Source organism: Mandrillus leucophaeus, unplaced genomic scaffold, assembly GCF_000951045.1.
Source record: "Mandrillus leucophaeus isolate KB7577 unplaced genomic scaffold, Mleu.le_1.0 Scaffold222, whole genome shotgun sequence".
In the NCBI taxonomy this organism is placed as follows: domain Eukaryota; kingdom Metazoa; phylum Chordata; class Mammalia; order Primates; family Cercopithecidae; genus Mandrillus; species Mandrillus leucophaeus.
In genome coordinates, this window is record NW_012102277.1 from 3039784 (window position 1) to 3062468 (window position 22685).

A 22685-nucleotide genomic window follows, 5' to 3' on the forward strand; every position below is an offset into this window, starting at 1 on the left:
GTAACCTTAGGACAAAAGCATTCATTAAAGGTTAGGGTAAGTAGTCGCTGTGTTTCTCCCCAAAAATTAATTTTTAAAAAATCGGTATTTGAAAATTGGTAATCTGATTGTAAATTTTCTGATCTGTCCATTTGTTATTGACTTTGGTTTAGTTCATAGGCTTTGCAGACGGATGAGTTGTATGTGAATCTGCTTTTTAACTGTGAATTTGAAAAGTTACTTATTCTTAATAAGCTTCAGTTATCACTTTTATGATATGAGCATTATTTTAGTACCTCTTAGGTTTTTAAAAATTTAAAGATTTTTATTTATTTATTTATTTAGATGAGGTCTTGCTATGTTGCCCAGGCTGGTCTCAAACTTAAGGGCTGACACAATCCTTTTGCATCAGCCTCCTGAGGTGCTGGAATTACAGGCACATGCCATGCATGTAGCTCTAATAGATTTTTAAAATGAAGTTCAAACAAGATAATGCATGTGAAGTATTTTGTATGTTTGTGGCACATGATAATCCCACTCTGAATTCTAGTTGCCATTAATGTTTTTATTATTATAAATTACTACTGAGTTCCCAATTATATTTAACCTTTTTCTAAGTTCTTGGGTCCCAGGGGGATGAAGAGGTGGGCTAAAGAAGAAAATAGGAAGCACTAGCTCTTAGGATTTGTCTGTACTCTTCCTAGGTAATCTTCTATCACTCTTCCCCCAACCATGCTGATTTACTTACTTTTTTGGAATATACTGTGCACTTACTTGCTTCTTGGCTTTTCCTCCTATGCCCTTACATCTTGTCTATAACAGCAGTCCTACCCATTATTCAAAGCTCTGTTTAGATGTTTTCCCTTCAGGAAGTTTTCTCTGGTCTCTCTAAAACTGAAAGAAATTAATTTTTCCTTCCTTTTTTAGTATGTGTGCCTTCTATGATGGCTTCATGTATATGTGTCTGTGCCCTTTACTAGCTTGTGTATCTTGTGTATCTTGGAAAGGTAGGGACATTTATTTATTGTTGAGCTCCAGCATAAGGTCTTACACAAGGTAAATATTTTGATGTTGATTTGAATTGTCTTGTACCAACTTGTATTAAGAAACTCTCAGCAGGAAACTTAAGCAGTTTGCCTTTAGTCTTTTCCTCTATGTCATGATACAAGAGTGTTGGATTTTACTAGATAATCTCTAAGGCTATTTGCAATTCTGAAATTATTACATAATTTTGTGAATCCTTACTTTGGATTTTCTAGTGGGGAAAATGACCATAAGAAAACTAAGTAGAAAGGTACAAATAATGTTCCTGATAACCATATAAAATCTTAGCATATAATCTGATTCAGTGATTAGAAACTTTTTTTTTCCTTTTTTTTGGAGACAGGGTCTTGCTGTGTGCCCAGGCTGAATGAAGTGCAGTGCTGTGATCATAGCTCACTGCAGCCTCAAGCTCCTGGGCTCCCATCTCAGCTTCCTGAGTAGCTAGAACTACAGGTGCATGCCACCACACCTGGCTAATTTTTTAGGGTCTTGCTGTAGCTCATGCTTGATCTCTAACTCCTGGGCTCAAGTGATCCTCCTGCCTTGGCCTCCCAAAGGTAGGGATTACAGGCATGAGGTGCCTGGCCAGTGATTGGAAACTTAATTGCATATAGGCCCCAGACTAGAAATAAAAAAACTAAGGAAAGTTGTCTATGTAAAATGAGAGAGTAGGAGAGCCTGTGGCAGTAAGTAGAGTGTATTCCTTATCTAAAAACATTGAATTAGGTTAAGAAAAGTGCTGCTGACCAAATAAAATGTTTCTGCAGGATATATATATATATACTTTTCAAAAAAAATTTTTTTTTTTTTTTTTTTTTAAAGACAACGTCTTGCTGTGTCACCCAGGCTGGAGTGTGGTGTCGTGATCATAGCTCACTGCAGCCTCAATTCAAGCCATCTTCCCACCTCAGCCTCCCAAGTAGCTGGGATCACAGGCGTGCACCACTACACCTGTTTTTTTTGAGTTTTAGTGGAGACGAAGTCCTGTTTTATTGCCTGGCTGGTCTGAAACTCCTGGGCTCAAATTATCTCCCACCTCATTCTCCCAAAGTGCTGGGATTACTCTGTAGGCTCTATTTGTTAGCTGACTTGACAGTTTTCAGTTTTTGAATTCCAAGCCTCCTATTTTACTGATGCATATATTTGAGAAGTTTTGTGACTTACTGAAGGTTACACAGTTAAATGTCAAAGTGAGGATCTAAACAAAATATTTTCTGGGACTACAGGTGCGTGCTGCCACACCTGGCTAAGTTTTGTATTTTTAGTAGAAATGGGGTTTTACCATGTTGGCTAAGCTGGTCTCAAACTCCCGGACTCAAATGGTCCACCCCCTCGGGCTCCCAAAGTGCTGGGATTACAGGCGTGAGCCACCGCGCCGAGTCAAAAAAAAATTTATTTAAGAGACAGAGTCTCACTATGTTGTACAGGCTGGTCTCAAACTCTTGGGCTCAAGTGATCTTCCCACCTCAGGCTCCCGAGTCTCTGAGATTACAGGTGTGAGCCACCATGTTCAGCTGTACCACCCTTTAGATGGGGCATAGCCTCTTAAGCTTTCCTCAGCTTCCAACTGTGTGTAAAATTTTGGCATAGTTATTTACACTCAGTCCTCTTACCTTACCTGTCTCTGTATTCTTTCATTGATTCTACAAATATGTATTTAGTGCCTGCTCTGAGCTGGGAACTATTCTAGCACTGAGGATTTTGCAGGGAACAGGAACAGACAATAATCCCTTGCCATTATGGAGTGTACAATATAGTAAGGGGGGCAAATAAGCAAAATAAGTAAAATATAGAGTGTATTTGATAGCGACATCTGCTTGTGAGAAAATAAAAGCAGAGATTGGGAATAAGAAGTATGTGTGTTTGAGAGAGGAACTTGTAGTTTTAGATAGGGAAGGCCTCACTAAAAGATAGTATTTGAGTAAAGATTTGAAGGAAATGAGGAAGCATGTTGTGCTAACATCTGAGCAAACAGCATTCTGTACAGATTGAACAGTAAGTGCGACAGCTCCAAGGAACCATACCTGGTGTTGTCAGGAACAATGACGAAAAGGAGAGGGACAGTGATAGGAGATGAGGTCAGAGAGGAAGGGGGAGTCATCAATCGTATAGAGCCTTAGTATTTTCTGTAAATACTTCGGCTTTTATTCTGAGCAAGGTGGGAAATTATTGTAAGGTTTTGAGCATTGGGGTAATATGATCTGATCTATGTTTATGAGTGGTTCTTTCTGGCTGCTGTGTTGAGAAAAGACTGGGGTGGGGATGGGGAGCAAGGATGGAAGCAGAGACCATTGGATATTTCAGGTATGAGATCATGGTGACTTGGATTAGGGTGGCCGTGAAGGTAAGTGAATGATTGGATTCTGGCAGTATGTTAACCACAGCTGACAGAGCTTGTTGATGCATTGGATGTGAGGTGTGAGAAAGAAGGGTGACACCAAAGTTTATGACCTGAGCAATTGGAAGGGTAGAGTTAACCATTTACTGAGCTAGGAAGACTGCCAGAGGAGCAAATTTGGGGAGAATATTAGTAGCTCAGTTTTGGGTTTGTTAAATCTGAGCTGTTCAGTAAGCATCCAAGCAGAGATATGAGTAGACAATTGGGTATATGAGTTTGTAGAGTGCAAGGAATGGATGTAAATTTGGGAGTCATCAATGCATGGATAATATTTAAAGCTGCAAAGCTGGTTGACTTCACCAAGGGAGGGAGTGTAGATAGAAAGAGTCCAAAGATTAGTTCCTGCCTGAGGCAGCCAACATTTACAGACCAGGGAGGGAGACAAGGAAACAACAAAGGAGACTGTGGGGGAGTAGCCAGAGACAGGAGAAGAAAACCCCAAGTGTCCTGGAACCCAACTCAAGAAAGTGTCTCAAAGAAGAGCAAGTGACCAGAGATACTTAGGTCACTCTCGGATGAGGAACTGATAATTAGAATTAGAATTTGATTTTGTCTGTATTTTCTTTTTTAAGGTTGATTCATTGTTTTAATTGAGTGTTATTCCAGCAACTGGCCAGGAGAGGGCACATAGGAACTTTTGATTTAATATTCTGTACTTCTAAATTAAGTACCCCATTTGGATTAATACTTTAATTTAATTTGATTATGGTAGTTTGGTCTTTGCTTGATAATTCAGTTTATGAATTATTTGAGTCCTGAAAGTATTATAAGAATTCAGAAAGCTTTGACATTATTAATTCATAGTATGCTTAATTTATGAAGCAACATATTTAATTCACCAAATATGTATCGAAGATTTGAAAAGCGCAAGGTACTGTGCTCGATGGGCACAGCAGGTATGGGCCTGACTCAAGATATCTTTCAGATCGGTTTGTAGCAAAGGGGTTCATGTTTTTGTCATGCTGTTGGTGATGAGATGAGTGATAGAATTAAGGTTAGGAGAGGCCCTATGGATGATGTAGTCCAATTCCTCTTTTCACAGACAAAGAAACTAAGGTCCAAAGAGGTGACAAACATAGTGTACCCTACTCACTAATTACAACAACATAGAAACATAAACGTTTATGATTATAAACTTGAGAAGAAACTTTGAAATTGTGTATTTAAAGCTTATAGTTCACAGGACTGATTTGGGGAGTGGGGACAGGAGAGATTAACTATTCAAAGGGCCTAACTTTGTTTTATTTTTTATACCCTTTAAAAAAAAAACACAGGCATGGTGGCTCACACCTGTAATTCTAGCATTTTGGGAGGCTGAGATGGGTGGATCACCTGAGGTCAGAAGTACAAGACCAGCCTGGCCAACATGGTGAAACCCCATCTCTACTAAAAATACAAAAATTAGCTGGGTGTGGTGGTGAGCCCCTGTAATCCCAGCTACGCTGGATGCTGAGGCAGGAGAATCGTTTGAACCCAGGAGGTGGAGGTTGCAGTGAGCTGAGATCGCACCGTTGCACTCCAACCTGGGTGACGGGAGTGAAATTCTGTCTCAAAATAAACAAATAAAACAGAGGCAAGGTCTTGCTGTGTTGCCCAGGCTGGTTTTGAACTCCTGGCCTCAAACAGTCCTCCTACCATGGCCTCCCAAGGTGCTGGCATTGCAGGCATGAGCCACCATACTTGGCCAAAGGGCCTAATTTAAAAAATAACACTAGCCATCAGTGTTTATCATGGGTTAGACATTGTAGGATGCACTATATTAATTATTAATCCATCAATAATATTAAGTAGGTATTATTCTTCTCATTCTACAAGTAATAATATCTAAAGTTTATTGAGCCCTTTTAAGTGTCAGGTTAAGTATTTTACTTACATTTGAGCTTCTTAAGAAGGCTATGAGGTAATTATTATTACTCTATTTACCGATGGGAAAACTGAGACCCAGAAAGTTATGTGACTTCCCGAAGGCCATTCACCTAGTAAATTAGAGTTAGGATTTAGACCCAGGTCTGCTTGACTCTGTAGCCTCAGCTGTCACCACTTGGCTTATATTTCATTAGCAAAATACGCCTTCATACATCATGTATCCTAATTTTGTGCTTTTCAGTTAAGACATTGGAACCTAAATGTGGAAGGCAAAGGTACAGATTTTGTTAGGTATTTTGATGGCACTAATCTTGATATTAGGATAGGAGATAGTGAACTTGGAGTAAATATGATACACTAGAAAAATAGATTTGTTTGAGTCTTTGGTCTAAATGGCTTGAAGACTAAAAACAAAGGTTTCGTTTGCCAAGTAAATCTTCCAAGTTGCATATTTGTATGAGAATATGCCAATATACAACCACTTTGAGTGTATAAGTCTGAGTTAAATGTTTACTCAGTATCCACGTACCAGACATTGTTCTTGGTGCTAGAATACGAAGAAAGTCAGACTTGCCCTTTAAATGTGCAACATCTGTACACTTAGTACAGTAACTCATTCTGTTATAGCCACTTATGATAGTACAGTGGTCCGAGTCATTGCTGTATGACCGGCAAGAACAAAGTATTAAGACAACATGAGAATCGTGATCAGAGAACGGATTAGGTGATGTTTCACATTGAGGTGACGTTTGAGCTAGAACTAAAAACAGGATAAGCATTTCATTCAGGAGATAATAAGGCAGGAGAAAACAATTTGAGTAAAAGCTTGTTCAGAGAACGATGAACATCTGTGTGTCTAGGCCATAAGGGCAGGTTGGGTCTAGATTACGAAAGGCCTTCCATGTCTTACTAAAGAGTTTGGACTTCCTATTGTGGGCAGTAGGGAAATACCAAAGTTTGCTGTGTTAACTTTTTATTTGGATGTGCCCAGACATATGCAAAAGTAGACAGTCTGATGAACCTCCATGTGTCTGTTACCCAACTTCAACACTTACTACTTATGGCCAATCTTATTTATAACCTGTACTCTCCCTCATCATATTTTGAAACACTCCCCCCACTGTATCATTTTCATAAATGTTTCACTATTATCTCATTAAAAACATTAAATATTCATTTGATATTTAAACTTCCAATGGCTTCATAACTGTCATACTTTTTAAATTATAATAGTTCACACATTGAAACTAATTGGTATTTTTGTTAAATCTCTTACTCTGTGGGTTTTTTTTTCAACCCTCTCTTTTTTTTTCTTGTAATTTATTTGTTGGAGACAATTGGTTGTTTTGTAGCGTTTTCCATACCTTGAATTTTACCGAGTGCATCCCCATGATATTACATAACATGTTCTCTTTTCTCTGTTTCCTATACTGAATCTAGGGGCTTGAGCCCCCAGTTTCATTTTGGGCAGGAAAGACTACTTTGTGAATGGTGGGTGGTGTGTTCTTCCATCAGGAGGCACATAACACCTCCTTTATCCGTTAGTTTATTAAGGATTACAAGATGATGCTATTATAATTTGCTATTCCTTCATTACTAACTTTATACAAGTCAAACTTTTCCTCATCTACTACTTGGCAACTTAATGGTACAGTTTGTATAGGAAAGACAGGATAAGTCCTGTCTTTTTCTTCATTCACCAGTTTTTAAAATAACAAGTTGGCTCGCTAGCATCTTCTAATGGTAACTAATTTGTATTTTTCCTGGTTTTATTATGAACTTATGGCTTTAAACATATTTCATGTTTAAAGGACAATAACTACTATAGTTATTGTCCTCATTAATGCTTGGCTTGTCCCATCTTTGACTTGTTGGGCATCCACAAGTTGGCTCCTGAGTGCCTTTGACATGACCTTGGTAATCTTTGATGGCTTCTTTGCTTTCTGATATGACAAGATGTTCTAGGCTGATTTGGCATGTTATCTGCTTGAGATCTGCAATCAGCCATTTCTCCCAGAAGTTTTGGTTTTCTTCAATAGGAAATGATATTTCAAGACTGTAATCTGGGAAGTAGGGGTGCTAATTGCTACTAGATTGGTCATTGCTTCTACACCTTTTCAGTGGAGAGATCTAGTACTTACTGGATTTTGGCTGACCCTCTTCTGCTTGTTTCCATACCAAGAATCCCAGTACTCAGTGACACTGAAAAAAAAGGATAGCATTAGAATATTACATAATTATTCATTTGCTTATTTCAACAGAGGTTTTTAAGCTGGAGGATGACATGAGTAGCTCTGAATTATAGAAGGGTAACTCATTTAGTACTCAAGCAGAGAAAGATGGATTGGAACTGGGCAAGTTGATGGAAGAGAAATCAATCTAGAGGCTATTGCTATATAGGATGGTGGCAATTAGAATGGAGAAGAGGTAAAGCATTTGAGAATGATTTCAGGGGAAGCATCTGTAAGACTTGGTAACTAGCTCTGGCAGGATGAAAATCATTGGGAAGTCGAAGATAAACTAGCACACCATTCAAGAATAATTTTATTTAGTGATATAGGGGAGTGGCAGATGCTGGGGAAGATGAGAGAGGGAGAATGACTAGTTGTATATTATTAAAGCAATTGAAGTGTGGGGGAAGAGGTCAAGGAATAGTGAATTTGGGATCTTCATCAAGTCTCAGCCCATTAGTTTAGCATTCAAAGACAACCACTCTAGCCTCAGTGACCTTACCAATATTTTCCAATACTTAACAAATTCTCTGACTCAGTCAGACCTCCTCTTATTTCCCAACTCTGTACCTCTGCATAGATGATGTATGTTGTTGCCCCATTCCTCTGATAATTAGTGTATTAGTCCATTTCACACTGCTATAAAGATACTACCTGAGACTGGGTAACTCATAAACAGAAGACATTTAATTGACTCACAGTTCCGCATGGCTGGGGATGCCTCAGGCGACTTAGAATCACGGGGGAAGGTGAAGGGGAAGCAGATAACTTTTTCATAAGGCAGCAGGAGAGAGAGACAGTGCAGGGAAATTGCCACTTTTAAACCATCAGATCTCATGAGAACTCCCTCACTATCACGAGAACAGCATGGGGGTAAGTGCCCAGCGATCCAATCACCTCCCACCAGGTCCCTCCCTCAACATGTATGGATTACAATTGAAGATGAGATTTAGGTGGGACACGGAGCCAAGCCGTATTGATAAGGATGTTCAAGATTCACCTGAAGTCACCTCTGAAATCCTCTGCTATTTGCTATATTTTAGTTATGTGATTTCATATTGTCTTCTAATTGTTTTGTGCATTTGTCTTAGTTACTCAACAAAGTTGGGCAATCTTACAGGTCAGGTCAGAGAGCTCATTATGTCTTCTCTAAATCTTTCTTAGGAGTGGGTGACTTATAGAAGACAGTGTTATTGGCCAGTCCGGGCAAGAAATCTTGGGTTAATATCTTTTAACGGTTTGACTTATGTGCGTTTACTTTCTCTCTTGTTAGCCTCTGTAACTGGCTCTTTGTTATCTTTAAAAGTAGTGTCTATTAATGAATACCTCTAGAATATTTAGAGGTGATCCTTAAATTGTTTTCATCAAAATGGAGCTGATATGGTTCAAAAGATATGTAAACTCTACAAAAAGGTCCCCTAAGTGTCTGTTGTTTTATAGGCTTCTTTCATTTCAGTGTTTTACCTCAATCGTATATCCACACAAGTGCTTCTCTTGACATTTCTCGAAAATGGGAGAAGAAGAATAAAATTGTCTATCCCCCGCAACTGCCTGGAGAACCTCGGAGACCAGCAGTAAGTTTGTGGGTAGAACTAATTTCTTAAATCTGGTAATGTTCTTACTCTTAAGTGATTAGTAATGATTTATTATTCTGTCTTAAAAAAATTATACAACCGTTTGCTCTAATTGACACAGATGTACTAGATTTATCTCTTTGATAGTTGAAAAGGATTGTTATTCTTTACTTATTTGTCTTTACTTAACTTCCTGTATTAGGGACCTTAACTCTAAAACTAAGCTCATAGTTTAAGACATACTGATTTTTGACTCTGAGAGGCTTGCTGAGGAGCTCTTAATGATGGAGCATATAGCGTTGGCAAGAATGACTTAAACTATTGGCCAATGTTTAAATTGTGTATATGATTTTCCAGTGTTATATATTTGAATATAGACACACTGTTTTTTGCTTGTTTGTTTTGCAATTTGAACCTAAAGTTTGAACTTAATCATTGGGTTCCTACTGGAGATTAATCTTATCGTTATCTGCACAGAATAAACAAATAACTTTTCAACTTTCATATTTTGTCATGACATCACAACTTGAAAGATTTGTCAGTCTAGGCTATTAAGTATTAACTCCATTTTGTTAGTTTTATTTTATTTTATTTTATTATTTTTGAGACAAAGTGTTGCTCTGTCGCCCAGCTGGAGTGCAATGGCATGATATTGACTCACTGCAACCTCCACCTCCCAGGTTCAAGTGATTCTCCTGCCTCAGCCTCTGGAGTAGCTGGGATTACAGGCGCCTGCCACGACGCCCGGCTAATTTTTGTATTTTTCATAGAGACGGGGTTTCGCCATGTTAGCCAGGCTGGTCTCCATTATGTAATTAACCAAAATTTACTAAATGAAATGTTACATAATTGCGCAAATATCATAAATAAAAAATTTTCTGTAACTAATGAACTTTTTTTGCTTCCTACCTGAGCTCTTTGGAATCAGTTATTTATTGGAAATAAATTATAACAGTATTTGTCAAGTCCAGAATCTAACAGCACAATTTTGTTGTGTGTTTGTTTTATATCTTCAAATACTAAAAAATGTACTTTAGGATATATCCCAAGTGGCAAAACGCAAATAGTTGGTAGTATGTCATCTGCTTAACTCTAGCAAATGATGAACACTATCAGTTCAGTAATTTGTTGTGTGTTGTATTTAATGAAACTATTCTGATTAACTTTTTTGTATCGTTTATCCTTCTTATACAAGTGCCTGTGGGAAGACATTTGATTCGATTTGATATAAGTACTTTGGAAAACCTTAATTTCTCTATTTTGCACAGATTGTGTTTCAGTAATCCTTTGGGGGATAAATTATGACTTTTGGGAAATATGAACATTTTCTGACTTTAAATAGTATTTAGTAATTTAATATTGGTATATCAGTTGTACCTTTTATGACTGGGAATACCGATACCCTTCATAAATACCTAACTTACCAGGAATAATTTATTCACTGGCCATATAGTTCATAATACTGTGCTATAATGTACAATGTCTCTTAGAATTTCCAATCTGCCAGCTGCAACCATTATTAAAATCAGTTTTATCTCTAGCTGAAAAGAGGGCCAGGTAATATCTACCATTCTACCTAAGTCTGATCTTTTGCATTAGAATATATAGTCAATAAATAATAGTGGATGGGATAGCGAACAAACCCCGTAGCAGTAAATTAAAATGAATGTTACCAATGTAGAGTTGTTTTAGGCTAGTCCTCATATTTTTAAGACTAACTTCGTAGTTTAGCTAGCACCAATTTCCAAAGAATATAGATTCTTATGTAGATTTTATCTTATATAGGGCTTCATATAAAGAAAATGAGCCAGAGAGAAATTAAAGGGCTTTCTTTATGATAGTCACACCTTGTTAATTCGGGCTTGAGTTTACTTTTGCAGTGTCTTTGAAAAAAGCTATGTTAAATAAATGAAAAGTGTAATGAGACTGTGTCAAAACTCTTTGAGCTACCATTTCTTATTTTTCCTCTTTTTCTTCACTCCCCCAACAACCATTTCTATATGAGACATATTTTTAACTTATGAATTAGTCAACATGCTGATAATAATACATTAATGTGAATCAGAATCTCATAAAGCTCTAATAAGACCTTTTTTTTTTTTTTTTTTTGAGACAAGGTCTAGCTCTGTTGCCCAGCTGGAGTGCAGTAGCATGATCTCGGCTCACTGCAGCCTCCGCCTTCTGGGCTTAAGCGATTCTTGTGCCTCAGCCTCCCAAGTAGTTGGGGTTACAGGCGTGTGCCACCATGCCCAGCTAATTTTGTATTTTTAGTAGAGATGGGGTTTCTCTATGTGGTCCAGGCTGGTCTCAAACTCCTAGCATCAAGTGATCTACCCACCTTGGCCTCCCAAAGTGTTGGGATTACAGGTGTGAGCCACTGCAGCTGGCCTAGAACTTTTTTTTTTGAGACAGGATCTTACTCTGTTGCCCAGGCTAGAGTGCAGTTGTGTAATCATGGCTCACTATAGCCTTGACCTCCTGGGCTGAAGAGATCTTCCCACCTCAGCCTCCTGAGTAGCTGGGACCACAGGTATGTACCACCACTTCCGGCTGATTTTTGTATTTTTGGTAGAGATGAGTTTTTGTCATGTTGCCCAGGCTGGTCTCAAACTCCTGGGCTCAAGCGATCTGCCTGCCTCGGCCTCCCAAAGTGCTGGGATTACAGGCATGAGCCACAGCACCTGGCCAGAACTTTTATTAGGTAACACTTTTTCCTCATTTGAATTATTGTATGCATTTAAAAATAAATTGATTTATTTAAAAGTTATTGTTTTAGACATTTTATAATTTAGACATACATTTATTTCGTTTGAATAACTATTTTACGTATCCTATCCTCACTTTATCTAATTTGCTGTATAGGTCAGTTAATGGCAGAGATATATAACTAGGCCTTCCAACCTCCAACTTTGTTACTTTATCTATTTGCTTGATACTTACGTACTGAGACTTTGTCTCCTTTATCTTTAGAAAGTGCCCTTAGACATTTCACCTGTCCAAAGTAAATGCTGAGGTTTTTTTTCAGTTTTGGAAGAGGATGATTGAGTCATTTTCGCCTTTCTTGTAAACACTTCATTCCTTTTTGCCATCCTCTGGTCAGGATTACAAGTTTTTATATGTGTAAAATTTGAGGGTAAGCATACAAAATTAAGGTTTAAAGGTATCCCACCACAAGAATGCACAAATTAAAGGGTCTTTTCTATATGAAAGATTTCGTTGAGTGGATTAATTTTTGCAGATCATTATTATCAGTCATGACAGTTCTTTCCTCTCCCTGTCTCCCCAGGACACTTTATTGCTGAAAATGTAATTAGGCTATTGCTATAGTTTCAGGCTGTCTGCTTCTATTGCAGCTGAAATCTGCCACATATTAAAAGATGGCCACTTGAGAAAACTGCTCTTTCTAAGGCATTTGAAAATGTCCAGCAGGAGTCAGAATGTTAGAAAGTTTTGAGACCTCCTTGCTACAGTTTCCCATAACACATGTTTTCTAATTTTTTTTTTTTTAAAGTGGCAGTTTGGTATAGTAGTGGAAAGAAAGTGGGTTTTAGAGTCAATAGAGGAACTTTTGAAAGTAGATGTGCTAGACATTGTATTGTATCAGGTGTATTATACTTTTTCTGTTCTTTGAATTCCAACTTTGTCTCTTGCAAACCTGTGGTCTTAAGTCACTTGATTTCTCTGATTTTCAGTTTATGTAAAATGTTTCGTCTCTCAACTCATAGAGTTAGACTAAATGAAATAATGAGCGAAAAGTGCTTTTTGAACTATACATTGTAATTAAACAGGACATACCTACCACTTTAAATAGAAGATAATAAAAGCTAACATTTACTGAGAAGTTACCGTGTGCCAGGCACTATAAAATGGTTTCTTGGAATAGGTTATTTTATTTCCCTCTAATTATCATTTTATTTATTTTACGGAAGAGGAAAATTAGAGGTTAAGTAGCTTGCTCAAGATTATGTAGCTAGTAAATGACAGAGTTAGGATTCAAATCCAGTCAGTCTGATTCTAGAACCTATGCTGTTGACCAAACACCTAGAATATTAGCTTTTCACATGAAAACACTTATTTTGTCCATTTTGCCGTTTTTCTCCTCATTAATACTGAACTTTTTCTTCTTGTACTTTTTCTTTTGTTCTTTTAATCAGCTAAATGTTTTCAAGATACTTTAATTTAAATCTTTTAGTATTTCTTTGGATAGAAATGTTGCAAGTCATGACACAAACCAGCCATTGTATAGTTTCTATTTCTCCCTTAGTAATCTTTTAACATAGTGAGACTTTGGAAAAATACAACTTTATGTAGAGAGAAATAATCTTTAAATTCTTAGTAATGTTTCTATTTCTTATGGCAGCATTTTCTTTAGGCCTAGAAAGTAAAAACTTTAATGACAGTATATGTTACTGCCATTTTGTGATAAACCTGCTAAAATGTTCTTTCTGTCCTTTGTTTTCCTATTTGTAAGGAAATCTACCACTGTCGAAGACAAATAAAATATAGCAAAGACAAGATGTGGTATTTGGCAAAATTGGTAAGCTACAATGACTATTACCATATAATAATTTAGGAAAGAAGCTATGAGTTCCCCTCCCCAACCCTCATCCCAGGATTTGAAAAATAAAAAAGATTTGTGAGGAATATGATACAGTTGGTAGGTAACCAAAAGAATGATTGTTCAGAGATGTATGATTTTCCTTAATTTTCACCTTTTTCTGAGAAACTAAATCACATTGGATAGATAGATGCTAAAAGGCATAAGGAGTTTGGCTATAACCAGAGAATCCAGGAAACCTACGTATTTATCTGTAAACTTGATTCAACCTGTTTTAAAACAGTTGGTTTTATGTTTTTTCCCCTAGGAAATGAAATTCATAGATGAGGGGAGACAGAAGCATCAAATGTACACATAACATTTGTCCTATAGGAGAAGGAGATGCCTTGAATGCCTAGCGTAGTCGTTACCAACCTGTGGTCTCTGTCATGTTTGCTGTCCTTTAATGTTATTGAAGCTATTACAGTCTCAGTTTTATGGTTAAAATGTTTGTTTCATTTTAGAGAATAGTGTCTCCTCTCAAACTTGTATCATTTAGTATCATTTAGAGAATAGTATCTCCTCTCAAACTTGTTTTCTTCTCTTTTGCTTGGGTTCAATTCACTGATTTTAGAAGTTACTCAAATCATGTAAGGCTTTCATTAAAAAGGAAACATTGACTTTGTAAACTAATTTATTTTCTTTTGTCTCTCACCCTTTAATTCTAGATACGAGGAATGTCTATTGACCAGGCTTTGGCTCAGTTGGAATTCAGTGACAAAAAAGGGGCCAAAATAATTAAAGAGGTAAACTTACAAGTTTGGGTGTGGTAGGGAATGGGGAACTGGGGAATGCAGCTGTTTTGCAATTATTAGTAAGCTTAGCCTAAATTATGAATACATTTTCTGTTGTAAATGCATACTCTGTATAATACAGATTTAAGGTGCTCAGTTTATTAAATGTATGTATGCTTAGGAATGTTGTGTGCTTTAGGTGTTTATTTCCTGAGATGCTTTTATTTCCACCAGATATTTATCTGTTTTTTACTGCTTATGATGTGATGAACCTTAATTTTTAATGATTTGGGGCTTGGTGCATATATGTGTATACATATACGTGTATATTTGTGTGCATGTATCTGTGTTTGTATATATATTATTTATTTCTTGGAGCAAGGCTGAACTTCAAGGTATATTTTTTCAAAGTTTTTTTTTTTCCTATAAAGGAGAATTTTTATAACGACATAATTTTGTAACTTAATGGAAAGAGCCCTGGACTGGAACTCAAGAGCCTTGGATGCTAGTATTTTCTCTGATCTTTTTCTTGTGACTGTGAGCAAGACACTTAACCAGTCAGTTTCTATTTTTCTCACCTAAACTATGTGGGATTGGATTAGATGGCTCCTAAAGATCCTTCCAACTCTAAATGTAGCTAATTCACTAGATACAAATGTGCTGATGGTAATTGTGGTGACTCATTCTAGGAACATGAATATTCTTTTTTTATTACATATATATTTTTCTTTTTTTTTTTTTTTTTTGAAATGGAGTCTAGCTCTGTCGGACAGGCTGGAGTGCAGTGGCGCGGTCTCGGCTCACTGCAATCTCCGCCTCCTGGGTTCAAGTGATTCTTCTGCCTCAGCCTCCCTAGTAGCTGGGACTATACATGTGCGCCACCATACCCAGGTAATACTTTTGTATTTTTAGCAGAGATGGGATTTCACCATATTGGCCAGGCTGGTCTCGAACTCCTGACCTCAGGCGATCCGCCCACCTCGGCCTCCCAAAGTGCTGTGATTACAGGTGTGAGCCACTGCGTCTGGCCTATTTTTCTTTTTTAATAGTCTTGTTACAAAAAGTTGTATTGATTATTGTGCCTTACCATCTGGGGATATCAACATTATTTTCTATATATTCAGTTAATTCTCACCAAAAGTCAGTTCATACCTTTCAGTTTAGTGGTAATAGTTAAATAGTTGAGATTGATAGATTCAGACTTCTAAAAGGTTCCTTCGTAATGCTATGATTTTGCTATATTTAATTCAATGCAGAATGCATTTACAAGTATTCGTTGTGTACCCAGCCATGTACTACATTCTTTATCTTTTAAGGCATAAAATTTTGATCTGGTTTCTGTTATTTCTGACAATTGTCTTTTTTTTTTTTTTTTTTTTTTTGAGACAGAGTCTTGCCCTGTCACCCAGGCTGGAGTACAGTGGCGAAATCTCGGCTCACTGTAACCTGCACCTCCTGGGTTCAAATGATTCTCCTGCCTCAGCCTCCTGAGTAGCTGGGACTACAGATGTGCGCCACTACGCCTGGCTAATATTTTTGAATATTTAGTAGAGAAGGGATTTCACCATGTTGGCCAGGATGGTCTCGATCTCTTGACCTCATGATCTGCCCACCTCGGCCTCCCAAAGTGCTGGGATTACGGGGGAGAGCCACTGCGCCTGGCCCAATTGTCATATTTTTACAAAAATGTGTTCTTGTATTTTTACAAAAATGTGTTCTGGAGGAAGTTAATTCGATATCCATGGAGAGTAAATTTGATAACTTCTTCAAGGAAATTACTATATCAAGTGTGATTTTCTCTACTTGTCTGATGTTAAAGGTTACTCTGCATCCAAAGTTTAAGAATTTTTATTTTATTCTAGTTTTTAATTAGATTATTGTTTTTTTGGAGGCAGAGTTTCACTCCATTGCCCAGGGCTGGAATATAATGGAACGATCACAGCTCACTGCAGCTTTGACTTCCTGAGCTCAAGGGATTTTCATCCTTCAGCTTCCCAAATAGCTGGAACTGCAGGTGTGCGCCACCACGTCCAGCAATTTTTTTACTTTTGTAGAGATGGGCGGGTCTCGAACTCCTGGCCTCAAGTGATCCTCCTGCCTCAGCCTCCCAAAGTGCTGGTATTATAGGCATGAGCCACCATCCCAGCTAAGACTTCTCAGTAAGATTAAGCTATTGAGTTTCATGAACTTTGTGTTTGTTTTTTAAGATAGGGTCTCTGTTGCCCAGGCTGGAGTGCAGTGGTGCAATCTTGGCTCACTGCAACCTCCACCTCCTGGGTTCATGTGATCCTCCAGCCTCAGCCTTCCACGTACCTGGGATTAGAGGTATGTACTACCACACCTGGCTGATTTTTGTATTTTCAGTAGAAACGGGGTTTTGACATGTTGGCCAGGCTGGTCCCAAACTCCTGGCCTCATGTGATCTGCCCATCTTGGCCTCCTGAAGTGCTGGGATCACGGAGGTGTGAGCCACCGCATCTGGCCTTGGGAACTTTTTGACAAGTTTCTGACTCAGAGACGTAATGTTCCTTCCCAAGAGTACTGCTTACAAGCGCCGCTATCTCCTTTATAGCTTACATACGTCATTTAAAACTTAGTAGGATGGGCTGTGTTCTGTGCATTTACAATTCTTGGTCTAAGGAAGGAAAGCTCCCGTCTCCTTTGTACTCTTATCATTTGATATTCTCTTTTTAAAATTGACTATGGAAGCATGTGATGAGCAGTCATAGTACAGAGATCATGAGAGATGAGAAACTTAATTCCATTTTACTTCAGGGTTAGCCAATTAAATGCTTTTCTTTTTCTTATTTAAGGTTCTCTTAGAAGCACAAGATATGGCAGTGAGAGACCACAATGTGGAATTCAGGTCCAATTTATATATAGGTAAGATTTTTAATATTCTTAGCATTAGAAAATGTCTTCCAGTAGTAACGCCATATTTTTTATCTAACAACCGTCTTTAATACCTAACTCCTCAGGACTTGGTTTGTCAATGAAAATTGCTAGTAATGGCTTATTCTTCAGCCGTATGCATGTCAATTTTAATTTAGTGTAAATGACAATAACTGTACTGTTTTACCTGTTCTGTAATGAGACTGAGATCATAAAACCAATTGCTAATAATTATTAAATAATAGATAACAAGACTGGTACATAGAGTGGTACTTTAATTGTAATATTATAACAAATAGTATAACACATTTTTAAAGTTGTTTGTCAACCAGAAGGAGGTAAAGAATCACAGGTGCATTTAAAAAATGTTTATTTATAATGTGCCAAGCCAGGTACCTAATCCATAAAGGTGTCCTGTAATTTAACCTTCCAATTATCAAAATGGAAGATCTGTTGAATTGTAAAAGCCAAGGGGCCTTGGAAGGCTCAGATGACCCAGATGTGTTTGTTCCCTTGTTACTACATCCTGAAGCATTATCTCTGCTTTTACATGCTTGTTCCACATCAGATTAAATTAATGTAAGTTAAATGCTTTGGGAAGCATGATGTTCTGTACAAATGTAAGGAATTGTTTTGCTGCAGACCTTCACACAGTTCTTTTCCGAGAAGGAGATTAATGTTTATTACAAAGCTCTCTTGCCTCCTCCCAGCACCCTGGGAAAGTGGAGCAGTGGTTGGAGTTACTGTTTTTTTCTCACTACAGCAGCAATTACTCCTAACCTCAGCAGTTTTATAATCAAACAAAGATGATGTTGAAGCAAAATTTTCTCAATCTGCCACACCTACATATCTAAGGATTATTTAGCTGAAAGCTATGTTAAATTCAAGATATGGGGAACAGCTACTCTCCAGATGGAGCAGAAAGGGCTGAATCATTACAGGGGGAATTAGTTGTATTTTATAATTTTTCAACAATTAGAGTGAAAAATGTTTATCTAAATTCTACTTTTTCACATAGCCTCTGTGCTGGTTAGGTTAAAATCTCAATTCAACTCACCTGGAATTGATGCTGGCCACCACACCTCCTGAAATTCAAATTAGTTGATTTTCAGTTGAAATGCTTTATTTGAAAGCTGAATCTTGTATAATTTTATTCTGATACATGCGGAGATGCAGAGGGAAATCAAAATGGCAACTCAGAAGATGCAGGGTCATAGTAGTTAATCATAAGCATTTTCTTCTGGGAGCATTATGAATAAATAATGTTAGAGAGGGCTTGGAATCATTGGAAGTGATGAGGAGCAAGACCATTTGCTTAAAAACCTCTTGGTGATTTTTCCTGCTCTGACTCAGAATATCAAATCAAAATTAATTTTATGCAGTTTCACAGGAATATGAGATTCTTAGCTGATAGACTTTCTAATGGACTTCAGATACAAATGAAATACGATTTGTCTTTAAGCCTTTTTCAATAACCATCTTTAAATCCTTTTCAATAATTGTAGTAAAGAGAGATAGGATAAAGAGCTTAATCCTGTTGTTCCAAATGAAGGAGCAGGGTCCACTGTTGCCATTAAGCAAAAACATGCTTAACCAATCCTAGATAAATAGCCCTTTATTTTATCTTTATTTTTGGAGATGACTTGCTCTGCCACTCAGGCTGGAGTCCATTGGTGTGATCACAGCTCACTGCAGCTTTGAACGCCTGGTCTCAAGTCATCCTCCTGCCTCAGCCTCCTGAGTAGCTGGGACTACAGGCACGTGCCAGCACACCTAGCTAATTTTAAAATTTTTTGTAGAGATAGAGGTCTCACTTAGATGCCTGTGCTGGTCTTGAACTCCTGGCTTCAAGCTGTCCTGCTGCCTCAGCCTCCCAAAGTGTTGGGATTACAGGCATAAGCCACATTGTCTGACCCTTTAATCCAGAGTTCTTTTGCACATTTCTGCTGAAAAATCTCTGCCTTACTTGTACTCTCTTTTCATCTACTTCTGTGTTGGTCACTTAAGTAGGGCTAATAAGTTTGGATTTATATTATGATTTTTAAAATTTTTCATTCACTAAGTATTTTGATGCATAATTCCATAATCAAAAGCGATGAGTACCCTCAGGAAAAGTATGATATGTCAGACATTTTATCTCTGTATTTGTCAAGCTGCTTCTTAAGAATCTTCTTGAGGTTGTTATTTAAAATACAGATTCCCAGGCCTCGGCACAGACCCACTGGACTTGAAACCCCAGTGGAGAGGCCTGGGAAGCTGTTTATTTAATAAACAGCTTAATAATAATCAATAGTTTAATAAACTATTGATTCTTAGCCATAAAATGTGGGAAACCGATTTATCTTACCGTGTTCTTAGAAAAGGCCTAGACATTTCATTCCATAAACTTCTGTTAGAGTTTTGAAAGACTAGTTACTTATTGGCTACTATTTTGGTTCAGCAATGGTTCTTTCAGTACCCTGAAATAAGTATAGGCATTTTAAAGGAAGTGCTTTTTTGATAGCATATGTTCTCATTATATGGTAATTCTTTCAAATGCCTGTCATTGGTCTAAAGCTAATACCTGGTGTTGCATGACCATAGATTTAGAAAGTTCATTTCCCTTTCCAACTTATAACGATGACTAATGACACTGTGAATAGACCTTGACAAGTGGACATGGACTAACAAAATGTCTCTGCTTAGTGATTCATGGCATCTAAAGTGAATCACTTTAGGGAAAGTGATGACTGACCTTGTACATCAGTCTTATTGGCTAAGAGTGATGAAGGTGGGAGGGGAGGGCTTCTAATGTTACAATTTCAAGATTTGTATTTACCTAAATACTACTAATAGGAAATATTTGCTATGTGTATATATACTTATTTATTTATGTATTTATTTATTTTGAGATGGAGTCTTACTCTACACCCAGGCTAGAGTGCAGTGGTGCGATCTCAGCCCACTGCAACCTCTGCCTCCAGGGTTCAAGCAATTCTTGTGCCTCAGCCTCCCAAGTAGCTGGGACTATAGGGATGCATCACCACGCCCAGCTAATTTTTGTATTTTTAGTAGAGATGAGGTTTCACTATGTTGGCCAGGCTGGTCTCGCACTCCTGACCTCAGGTGATCTACCCGCCTCGGCCTCCCAGGATGTTGGGATTACAGGTGTGAGCCACTGCGCCTGGCCTGAAAATATTGGCAATATTTTAAATTCATTACAACTGTTGGGCATTATCTATAGAAAAACACAGGTTGTCTTCACTTTTGAGATATCTTAATGTTTTCTTTCATTCAAAAAATATGAGTACTTTCTGTGTGCATACTATCCACATTAAATAGGTGATGTTATATCTTTTGTGTCATTTTAAAACATTTAACACTTGTAGTTCTTTGACAGTAGTATTTCTTTGGAAGAATGCATACAATGTTCTTCTGAATTATAGTAATACCATGTGTACCATTAGTATTATATGTATTTGAAAAACTTTGAAACTTATTTCAGAATTTGATTAGATTTACCAGAGACCTCTGTATTGAAAAAATGAAATTAATTAGCAGATGATGTATTGCAAAATTATTTCTGTTCCTATGGATTGTGAACTTTTGGGGCAATACAAAAAGAGTATAAGTTTGGTTGATGAGGTGACTTTTACAGATGAAACACAGATGCTTATAGAGACAGCATATAATTTGGGACCAAAAAGAGTAATACAGACAAATGGTATTGTTGGAGTAGACAAGAAAAGATCAATATGGGTTAGAATAGTTGTGGAGACTTTCTAGAAAAAATTGACATTTGAAGATAGGCATTTGGGAGTCTGGAGGAATGTCCAGGAGAAGAGGAGATTTTTAAAGTGGGGTAGCCATACATGCAGAGGTACGTAGGTTGGAATAAGCAGTAATAGTGTAGTTCAATGAGGAGAGCAGTGTGAAGGAAGTAGAAGTTTGACCTCAAGTAGATAAAATGAGAAGGGTAGACTGGGCCTGTATTCCAGAGAACTGAACATGGCAGGGTGTGCATTTGGTTCAAACTATATCAAAGAGGTTTGGGTAAGAGATTTACATTAATAAGATGGTGTTTTAAAACTACTAACGATAAGCGGTAGTTTTGCAGTTGTGCTCTGTGGGGTGTCTAGGAGTGGGACCCTTGATATTTTGGTCACACTATATCCTTGGAGCCCAGGACAGAGTCTGGTACCCAGTAGGAACTAAAAAATGTTTGTTGAGTGAATGAATGGCACAGTTTTGGGTCTTCCTTGACCCATGTTTCAATAAGAACAGATCAGCATTACAGTGTTTTATACATCAGGCTTCTACATATTGTTTCATTTTACTTGAAATGGTTCCATATACAAAAGCAGTTTGAAACCCCTAAATATGGACTTAGTGGAGGAGAGTGGAGGAGAGGAACCAGAATACAGTTTGGCAGCTATGCTGTAAGTCCCGATTTCATTTACACCTCAGGGTGGCTGTGTTGGGTATTTCCATTACAGTGTATTAAAGAATCTTAGGATGTTTTAGAAAAATTAATGTTTTTGTTTTGACATAAAGAAATGATGGCATCATGGCTTTAAGATATGCAGGTGATCTTTTATGGCTTTAAGATGGAATCATGACTGACATTTAGCAGGCATTGAGCTTCTGCTTTTGTGCAGATCTCTGTAAGTTTGTGTTTTGGGGAGATAGAAGGGAAATGGGAGCCGATGTAGACCCTGATGGGATTGATCATTGTGATCTAGTGATCCACTGAATATTTGGAAATTGGTGCTCAAGCTGGATAGAGAAGTGATTTGGGATAGAAGCAGCTATCACATTTGTCAAATGCTTTTTAGAAGTTTTCTGGTCTCACTGTTCTTATTTGTAGGTTTCTGCTAGTCAGGTTGATCCAGGGGACGCACTGTGATGGTGTTTTCTTATAAAGTGATTTGTATAATGCTGCTGTCTCTGGAAATTTGTAAACTCATTTTTTCAGTGCCCACTAAATGAAGTTAATAAAAGGGCAGTAGGTCTTTCCCTATCTCACTTAGATCCTAGGCAGTTTTCACTTTCATTCTTGGCTTTCGCTTTGGCAAAGCTAGCAGGCTTCTGCTGAAACCCACTTCACTAGAGGACGTTGTAGTTAGAGAGTTGTCAAGTGCATACTTTGGTATAGTCCCTATATTTATAAAGTTTTGTCACAGTAAGTGTATATGAATGATGAGTGTTGAAATGGATAATTTAATATGTATTCTGTAGATTTTACCTTTTTAAAAGGCTTATTAACTAAACAAGTAGCTGACTAAATACATTCAGAAAATTGTAGAAGGTGATTGGCTACTACTTTGAGTTACTGTGAGTGAACAGGTGAACAATTCTTCTTAAGTAATTTCTTTTTTTTTTTTTTTTTTT

The 22685-nt window shown here is 37.5% G+C and overlaps 1 protein-coding gene across 3 annotated transcripts in view; it reads left to right on the top strand.

The window, feature by feature from the left end:
* The window catches only part of MRPL22 (mitochondrial ribosomal protein L22), a 36356-nt gene that overhangs the window by 2674 nt on the left and 10997 nt on the right, over window positions 1-22685 (top strand). For 2 of the 3 annotated variants that reach the window (XM_011981267.1, XM_011981266.1), the window contains 4 exons: window positions 8975-9092; window positions 13564-13629; window positions 14358-14435; window positions 17237-17306. In XM_011981267.1, the coding sequence (XP_011836657.1) occupies window positions 8975-9092; window positions 13564-13629; window positions 14358-14435; window positions 17237-17306 (332 nt within the window). The remainder of the gene's footprint in view (window positions 1-8974; window positions 9093-13563; window positions 13630-14357; window positions 14436-17236; window positions 17307-22685) is intronic. The other variant, XM_011981268.1, reaches the window with a different exon arrangement.